Below are 10296 nucleotides of genomic sequence, written 5' to 3'. Positions count from 1 at the left end.
AAGTGAAGTAACACAAATTTTTGTCAGTATAAAGCAAGTAAAATTTTTAACTATTTTCATTATTATCAGTATTATACTGAATACTGATATACTGAATAACGTATAATACGTTTATATCGCTATTTTGCCCATCGTTTTATTTTTTTCATTCGACAACTTAAGTAATAATAACAATACAAATTATTTTTTAGGTAATCAACATGATTTATGATGAATCCAGTGCCTATAGTATTTTTTGTTAATAATAAACACTAGAGCAGTATTATTAATTTTACACTGGAATGTATTTAAGGCAGCGAGTACAGTAAATTACGATTGAGCAATGAGCATAAAGCAATTTACTTCATCCTATTTAATCATAATTAATTTCTAGCAATTTGATTAAAAATATAATATTTTATGGAACATCACCACAATCAAACAGAAATTTTAAAATTTTTACGTATTAATATGCACAAATATAATATTGAAGACTCCTAGCTATACGGTTTTGTGACTCACTGATTACAACAGTGCCGCATCCTACGGAAAAATATATGTAACGAGCTTCGCCATTTCTAAGATGCATCTACGATAAAAACAAACCCACACGATCCGCAAACCACAAGTCAAACCCAGATTTATATACAATGTTATCCACTATTGGTCCCACAACAAATCAATAAAATGTTATTTTTATCCGTCATACTGACAGTAATAAACTTGACTTTATAAACATTGAGCCGTAAGAAAACATTTAAAATTAGCATTACAGTTAATAAGATAAGTAATTAATTTAAGCTCAGTCCTTTATATGCGTTAAAAAATGTTTAAACGTGTTTTATTTTTATTTTTTACCATAGAAGAAATGAATGGTATACACATTATTTTACCAAAAAGAAACAAGTTAACGAAATAAAGTAAGTATTAAAATGAGCAGGTATTGCCGATTCGAATTATGGATGGTCGATAGAGAAATAATGTGTCTCTTCCAATATTTTTAATCATTGTAAAATTGGAAATATAAAGCGATTAACTCGTTTGTCCATTGCTAGCTATCTAATTTATATAAATTAAAAATATTTAGTACTTTTGTACGATTCATTAAGTAAATGTGTGAATTTTTTCCATCTTTCATTAATTTATTGCATTTTGTAACCGTACAATTCTAATATGTGTTCTTTGCGGAAATCGATTTTTCCAAGTTATTAATATTAAATAATCAATAATATATACCTACTATATAAAAAGATTAATGTTGATTCAATTTGTTTTATAAATTTTATATTATAATACAGACGTGGTGTGTATAAAATCAAAAAACTCGATATCGATAATTTTGCTTCACTAACAATGCCGTAGAATTTTCTCGTTATTCATATACGCAAAAACTTAGTGTAATTATATCGTCGTTAAAAATAACTTCCTTAACATCGTCTATTGTACAACCAAATATACCTATGATATTATAGAACAACGATAATGATATCCTTGAAATAAATGTACCAATGCATCAAAATTGTATACCCGAGACGCCGTATTGAATTTTTCTGTAATGTTTTTGTTATTTTTAATTACTCTATGTCATTTTATAATATGACAATCATTTTTGAAATTAAACAGAAAATTTTACCGATAATCGCGATTAGGTTACTTTTTTTTTTTTTTTTTGGTTAAATCGACGACCGGGAGGGGACCGCTTTCGCATTACTTCCTCCCAAAGGTTACTTAATTTACTAATAATATTTGTACGTCTTCGTCTATGAATCTAGAATACAAGATTATGATGTCAAGTGATTTTGACTACTCGAACTACTACATTTAATGCGTATCTGCGTGTATAACATATTTCAAAATCAGCTATTTGATATATTTATAATATACGACATTTTTTTGACAGCAAACAGTCAATTTTAACTGATTTCTAAAATATATATGTAATACAATTATATAGGTATTAATTATACTGTATTATCGCATAGTTTTTAAGATACCTTGTAGGCTAAATAGTGTGAAAACGCTTAACTTTACTGCACAGTAGGCGTATTCGTTCAGTATGGACGTATGGTGCAATTGTCTAACGCATGAAAGATAATAAATAAACCTTATAACAATAATCTAAAAAAAAAAAAATATATATATAGGTATATCTATTTAATTTCAAACGCAGCCTACTACATAGCAGAATTACTTCTCCAGTTTTCTCATTATTAGGTATTCTTATTCATAATAATAAATTGTTATTTAAGTTAGTCACGAGTTTTATATGTTAAATGGTTTACTTTTTTACAGATTACTATCTACAACAAAACTTTGTGTGATAAACAATTTGAGAGATGAAGTTGCCATTAGCTTGAAACTATTGAAACAATACCGATTTTATCACATGATAAGACCGAATTCTACAGAGATTTTTAACTGTATAACTGTAATGTTTACCGACTGTTAGTTTTATAGTAGAATTCATATAAACCATGAATACCTACTGATGTACAGAATATGGATCGGGATTATTTATAAATTATAAATTTATAACAGACCAATAATATTATAATAATAAATTATCAACTGTTATTTAAACAAATGTTCTATAGGTACAGATAAAATAGTGTTAAGAATATACATTTATTAATGTAAATTGTAATACTTCCCACGTCTGTGTTTGACAAAAAGTAGTAAATGATTCTCTGAATTTTCTAGAATTTTGGGTCCTCTAAAACTCTAGGATAGTAGGCCTTTACAGGCCCAGTCCCCGCCATCGTACACCATCGCTAATAAATAGCTTATAAAAAACCATTATTCAAATAACGGCGTAAAAAAAACAATACATCTATATCCAAATTTTTTCTACGTCATCATTCAAACGTAAAATTCTCTAGAAGAATTCAACTGTAGAAATAAATATGCGACAAGTAATATACAGGAATGCGCAGATATTACGATTCATACTATAACCGCGGTCTGAACGAGAGACTCGTCGCTATATTGGGACATGGCTCCATTCGTAGTATTTGATCTAACAATTATTCCACTGGCGTGTTCGGAGCAAGCGACATTCGGAGTAGTACTCCGTATCGGTGCCGCGGCTGTATTCAGACTTCGGAGCAATCGTGTTTCACGGCAATAGCTCGATCGCCGACAAAGGTTGGCTACACTGGTTTCGTGCCGGAAAGACGCGACTGGCGCCCGGGCGCTACAAGCATACTACAGCTGCAGCGAGTATGACTTCGGAATAGTATGAGCCGCGCTTAGTGCGCATTGTCAGTTCGCCGCTACTAGCCAATCGCCGCTGCCTCGACTCTTGTTTTCTGTATTCTCGGCGTTCTAGAGCCTCAACTCTCTACGACTAATACTATTTTAGTTTTTTTTTTTGTCACTCTGCGTACGACTTACTAGAGTCGCCCACGTCTCGTTGTGTATCAAACGACTTCGAAAACTCCACCGTCGACTCGTCATCGTGTTGGCGCGCACTACGGAACGTCCAACTGTTGCCGCCAATTGGTAACGGCCGAGCCAGCAGCACCGACAGTATTAGTGTTGTCGATAATCAATCGTCCTGCTCGCCACGCATTTGTGTGTATGTATACCTATACATCATTACATTAACACTAAGTAGATCCGATGACTTACAGCATAGTACGTGTTTAAAACTCTAGTTTTCAGGTTGATTTCACGTCTCGTTGTCGTTAAGCGTTTACGCGCGTACACTCGTCGTCTGTTATCCGGTGATACGTGTATATTTTATGGGTGCCAAGATGAAGCTGGTCGACAACGTCGTGCGCAGCTTCCAGGTTGCTAAAGTGTTCCGCGAGAACACCGACAAGATCAACAGCTTCGACTTTTCGCCTGCCGGTGATTACATCATATCGTGCAGCGAAGACGACCAGATCGTTATATACGATAGTCAGAAGGGCGAGCTGTCCAAGACTATCAACAGCAAGAAATATGGCGTCGATCTCATTCATTTCGCACACACTAAGACTACTGCTATACACAGTTCGACCAAAGTCGATGATACTATCAGGTATATATCAAAAAACCAAGTAGCTCCCTATAGTTTGTGCCTCGTATGCTTTAGTGGTCTTTTTGACCTATTGTTATGCTTTGGTTTAATTTATTTGGTAGCAGAGGCTCGCTTGAGTAGTTAAATTTTGTAATAATTGGTCAACACCAACAACGACTGAGTCTTGTCTGTAATGTTTCAATTTAGAAAATGACTGAGTATATATAAGTATGTAAAGGATTTCTGTTTGATTACTTAGTACTTACATAATATTCCCAATTACAATTTAAACAAGTTTCTGATTTGTATAAATTATTTAATAATCGTGTAGACAACCAATTTTTGTCAAATACCTATGAATTGTAAATGTACTGTTTAAGTATACACTATTGTAAAAACATATATTTTGAATGATAGTGATATACTGATGTATGCTTTACAGGTAGTTAATAAAACATTATAAATCATATAATCAAACTTTATTTTTATCAAAGTATATTTTAAATACCTAGTATGATTTAAATTAAAATTGGACATAAGTATCTGTGATGTTTATTGGTATAACATGAACTCCCCAGAAATAAATGTAGGTACAATGCTATTGATTTTAGTTGATAATTGTTTAGGATGAAAAAAGTACAGTAAGTTCTCGGTTAATGTCGAGGTTAGGTTCCTAGAAAACACAATGTTAAAAGTGAAACACTTAAATATAATGAGTTCCTGCCAATAAATAACTATGCTGCTATCCTAAGAAAAAACGCTGTAAATCGAAAAAAAATCAGATAATACTGCATTATGTTTAATATTATAGTTTTACAAGTTTTTCCTAAGAAAAAATGCCGTAACTATGATTATTTATAGTGTTATATAATTAATAACGTATTTAGTATAAATATCAAAACAATGATATCTTGGTAAAATAAAATTGAATAGTTCCATTGCATTTATCAGGTATGTTTCCATTAGAAATTGTGGATTTTACTTTCAAAAATATTATATTTATTTACTGGACTTTAAAACTACCAAAAACTACTAACCATAAAATGGCATAGAGGGAAATTACGGCATTCTTCCTTATTACGACAGTATGTACATATAATTACTAAAATTTATAATTAGATTTATCTCGAGATTTACATACATATTTACAATATATTCCTTAAAAACTAAATCTAGTATTGATTGTTTTATGTTTAGCTGCATCTTTCTTATCATGATCCAATTCTCGATAACATGTTAAGCTAGTAGCAGGTAGTGAGTGTAAAATAATAATTATTAGCAATGCTTACCACTCACGAGATTCAAAACATTTTATATAATGTTAATTTTTGTTGAAAATTTATAGTTTTCAGAATTTTTTTTAATATTTTCGATTAGAAGAACATTAATAATTATAGATTAACAGATATGTAACAGTAAAATAATACTTGATAGGTAGTAATATTATGTACGTACTACGCACACGAAAAGTGCTTAGTCGACAGCAAAATTGTCATTAGTAACAACTTACTGATTATCAATAAAATGAAAATTTATTACAAAGTACATACAGGAGACGCCGCTGTATATGTATGATAAAAACAATTACAGTATTATCTGAAAAATATCGATAAAATTAAATTACTTATATACAAAATAATATATATATATGTATAATAATTATGTAAAGTACATACAATAACAATTTGATGAACACATGTATTATTATCGATGTTGTATCAAAATCGTTTCAGTGTTAAAAGAAACACAAGGACCTAAAATTCTACGACACATTAGTGAAACAACACTAAATAAGGTGACGTTTAACTAGGACTTACTGCTTATAATTTTTGTCCAATTGTTTATACTATGTATAATATGTTACTTTGTTTTACTATTAATTCTCAATCCGGACATAATATTCCCTAGTATAAAATATAGATTACAAAACTATATTACCTATTAATCAATTAAAAAATTATTTTTAATTGTGTTTTAATTTATTATTACTATTATATCCAGTGCTCAAAACAAATACTAAAATGATCTTTCATTATAATTAATCAATTATATTAATTTACCACTCATTAGGTACATTCAGTGGTGTCACGGGCTTATTTTTTTGAGGCTATTGCTCTAAAAATGTATAGGTCGATACCTATGTAATTTTGTTACATCGTAACAATATTTTTGTATTTAACAATCATTGTAATGTATTATTTTTAATATTTAATATATAGGTATATCGGCTGGTATTTTTATGGGCAAGTGGGTGGGTATATTCAATGTTTGCCCCTGTGAAGAAAATTTTAGTGACGTCACAGGGTACATTTCCATGTCTATGACTTATGCTAATAAAATGCTGTTAGAATTTGTTTCTATATTTCTAAAAGCAAATGCTATAACTAGTAATAAAACTCGTGATAAAATGAACAAATTTATTATTTTTTAAAATTATTAATTTTTTTTTTTTAAACTCTAGATTAATAAATACATGATTAAACTACTAGACAATTATGTAAATATGCTTAACTAGTAATTTTGTAGATTTTCAACTTGGGTAGTATTAAAACAATATTTTGTTTTACAAATACCTACAAAAATACAAATATTTTTAACTATCACATTTAAATTTTTAGATATTTATCATTACATGATAATAAGTACATTCGTTATTTCACGGGACATGCCAAAAAAGTTGTGTCATTATGTGTGTCCCCCATTGAGGACATGTTTGTGTCTGGATCATTGGACAAAAGTCTCAGATTATGGGATTTGAGGTCTCCAAACTGTCAAGGTTATATCAATGTTATGGGCAGACCAGTAGCAGCTTTCGATCCAGATGGTTTGGTATTGGCTGCTGGTGTTAATTCTGAAACTCTGAAACTGTTTGATGTTAGGTAAATGTAATTTGTGTTAATATTCATTGAATACATTTAATTATCACATCTAACTAACATCTTTAATTTTAGGTCATTTGACAAAGGGCCGTTCATAACTGTGAAGCTTCCTCAGGAGAAAGAATGTGACTGGACTGACCTCAAATTCAGTCAGGATGGCCGAACTATACTCATTCCTACTAATGGATCTTTAATTAGATTGGTAAATTCATTTAATGGAACACCGATTCAGACATTTACTGGTCACTTGAATAATAAAGGTCTTGCTATCGAAGCTTCATTCAGTCCAGATTCTCAATACATATTCAGCGGATCAACTGATGGTCGTATTCATGTATGGAACGCAGTTACTGGTTATAAAGTTTGTGTTCTCAATGGAGATCATCCAGGCCCAGTACATTGTGTTAAATTTAATCCTAAATACATGATGATGGCCTCTGCATGTACAAATATGGCATTTTGGTTACCTTCAACTACTGAAGCAGCCAATTTGGCATAAGTCAAACATTAATTTTACGTGTGTAAAATTTACATTACCTAAGTACAATGTACTTATTTTAAGTCATAAAGTTTTAATTATTAATTTTCCTATTATTTAAGTTGGACTATTAACTTTTATTCAGTTACTTTAAAAGAATAAATGTTTTAATTTTTTTAATTTGTGATCATTTTTAGTTATAGAGTAAATACTCCTTGATGTAAAAGTCAGTTATCATTTTGTTTTATTATTCCTTTCGATTGAAAGCTTGAATGCATTCGATAAATTTTGATTTTTATACTTCATTTAAGGTTATTTATTAAATTATAAAATGGTTAAAATCAATTGATACTTATTAGTCCTGTTCTTATAATAATATTATATGTATATTATATTTAATATTAAGATTTTTTCCTGTAAACATTTATTTCTTTCTAAATTAACTACTGAGTCACATAGTTCCAACATTGGTATTACTTTTTGGTTATAGAATTAACGTGATATTTTATTGAAAAAGGTCAAATCTGATAACATAATATAAATGTAAAATAATTTTAATTTCTTTGATGGATGTCTTTTTAACTGATGATCTTAAAAAGAATTTTTCAAGATTATAAGTTAGCAATTTGACATTCAGCAGCATTGGCCGTGTTTCAATACTCTCTATTTACCAAATTTACATATTTTTTAAAACATAACGCTCATTGACATTTATAACCAGTCAGTACCTTTACTAATGTTGCTTAAAACGTTAAAATTTAATTTCGACACATTAAACTTGATCACTTAATTGAATCGTTTTTAAATGTATTAACCACGAAAAAATATTATAATAATATGTTTTGAACAAGTAAAATGTAATACTTATGTGATTACTTATACCCAGTGTTAGATACTATGATTTTGTCCAACACTGCTCAGATCGTTTAAACTGTAATTTTGTGGACACCAATTCTAAATTGTATTTTGTAATTTATTGTCTTTTTTGAGAAGACTCCACACATTAATTTGTTATCTGTCAGGAAATTATATATATCATAGTATATTAAATTTATGTTGACCGTTAGATGTTAATTATTGAACTGTCTACTTTTTGTCTGAACTATCATGTGTATTGATTATGTTAATACTTTGATCTCTAAACTAAATCATAGATCACGTTATAACTTAATATTCACTGTATTGCGAAGGCAACATGCTTAGCACAGATAACAAGTTGGTATGTCTTGTCATCTTAATTAATAAAAGTTACTATTATTTTAATGTACAACTAATATGTATTATTGTATAATTACTTATTGAAGTCTAATAGTTACAACAATTGATGTTTTATGTGGAAAATATAAAACATCAGCATTGTAATGATTGACTTTTGTTAATATTATAGTAATACTGTAATAGTTTAGTACTTATGTTTATGTTTTAATTGATATTTATTTTGTCAATTATTTATTTATTTATTTTTAAAGATTTTACTGCATATTTATTATTGATAAAGAAAAAATACTTTGTGTTGAATCAAATTTTGAATGAAAACAATTTTTTTTTTTTTAATAATTTTATATGATATGTTGAATATTAAATTCTGAATAGTTTATCAGTAGTAGTAGTTTGATCTATCATTTTAGGACTAAATTTATGTACAATACTTTTATTTTATATAAGTAAAAATCAAATATGTATACCAGAATAATATTACCTAATTATTCAAATGGTATGAATGTTAAAGTTTATTACCTATTTTTGAAAATGTTTTTTTTTTTTAAATTTAAAACCTATATATTCTTTGGATGTTGTAATTTCCATTAATTTTAATACATTAAATAAATCACAATATAATTGTGTTCTCATCATTAAGTAATATCAATTTAAAAATAATTTTATGTTATACTAGAAAAATTATAGACCATAATATTTTCTAAAGCTTAATAATGTAATAAACCATATTGTTTGCTGAACTAATTTATTTCATTTTATTTATTTTAATGTTGTCTCGTGAATAAGCACACTGTTTTGTTGAAGTGAACACAAAGTATTGTATTCAGTGTTTACTTGGTCGATGTACTGAAAACTTTACTAAATTGCTGTTGGGATGTAATATTATTAAATCGTTTACTTAACATTAAAGTATTCACCAAAAAATAAAAATTACATACATACTACTTTTCATATTTATAATTATGAAGTTTAGAATCTAAGAACATGAATGTAAAATAATTAGATGATGTGCATAAAGTAAAAAATCAGCAAACAGAATATCATTATAACTTGTGTAACGTAAAATACTGAACCTACAAATATTTAGGATAAGTTTTATAAATGAATATCGTTGAAATGTATTCTTGGAAAATATATTATCATAATGAAATATAATATATTGTGTTCTTTTTAACTATTCTGGCGGATGGTTGCAAAATGTCACGGATTTTTCGAAAAGTATTTAGGTCAACGACGACCAACCAATATTGTGTAAATGTTATGTTGTTTTGTGAAATTCTAAATTTACATTATATCACAAATGTATTAATGTATTATAATACCTATTATTTAGCGTTCAAATTTGTCACTATACTCTGTTCCAAATAAGAATGTATATTATTGTGTTCGCGCATGGGTAACGAGCCACGCGTTGATGGTAGACGATCTGATGAGTGAGGAACGTAATCTGGTCGTTTGCACACAAATATTCTAATTTGGAATATAGAGTAAATATCGAACCGCACAAGCGATTGGCTGATGTACGACAATTAATAATCGTTCGATTGGTTGCCAGTTTTGGCCGTCGACACATGAATGGCAAACTGTTTTGTTCGTCGTCGTACGGTTGGCGGACTGCTTAGTCGTCGTCGCGCGATGGGCTATTTTCGATGTGTACGGGCGGAGTCAATATTGTTGACGCCCAAAGCACTGCTTACGCCGAAGCATCGACACAAACAAGTACACTTCAACTCTTGGTC

At 29.2% G+C, this 10296-nt stretch overlaps 1 protein-coding gene across 2 annotated transcripts; it reads left to right on the top strand.

Moving 5' to 3' along the window:
- The first annotated feature begins 3181 nt into the window (after positions 1-3181).
- On the top strand, positions 3182-9712 carry LOC114123989 (WD repeat-containing protein 82). Of its 2 annotated transcripts, none has more exons than XM_050200771.1 (4): positions 3182-3556; positions 3643-4003; positions 6601-6861; positions 6934-9712. In XM_050200771.1, exons 2-4 carry the CDS (start codon positions 3723-3725, stop codon positions 7358-7360), a joined length of 969 nt encoding a protein of 322 aa, XP_050056728.1. In that variant the 5' UTR covers positions 3182-3556; positions 3643-3722; the 3' UTR covers positions 7361-9712. The 2 variants fall into 2 exon arrangements, with proteins under 2 accessions (XP_050056728.1, XP_027842947.2); XM_027987146.2 differs by having other exon boundaries at positions 3636-4003.
- The last annotated feature ends 584 nt before the right edge of the window (positions 9713-10296 follow it).

Source organism: Aphis gossypii, chromosome 2 (genome assembly GCF_020184175.1).
Source record: "Aphis gossypii isolate Hap1 chromosome 2, ASM2018417v2, whole genome shotgun sequence".
NCBI classification, from domain to species: domain Eukaryota; kingdom Metazoa; phylum Arthropoda; class Insecta; order Hemiptera; family Aphididae; genus Aphis; species Aphis gossypii.
Note: the sequence above shows the minus strand (reverse complement) of the source record. Positions and strands in the feature narration are given on the sequence as shown.

Bases quoted from the DNA above. Each gene is read 5' to 3' on its own strand.
- LOC114123989 (XM_050200771.1), top strand. From the start codon at position 3,723: ATGGGTGCCAAGATGAAGCTGGTCGACAACGTCGTGCGCAGCTTCCAG. The intron at 4,004-6,600 runs GTATATATCAAA...TTAAATTTTTAG, and splicing joins AAAGTCGATGATACTATCAG to ATATTTATCATTACATGATA. The intron at 6,862-6,933 runs GTAAATGTAATT...CTTTAATTTTAG, and splicing joins CTGAAACTGTTTGATGTTAG to GTCATTTGACAAAGGGCCGT.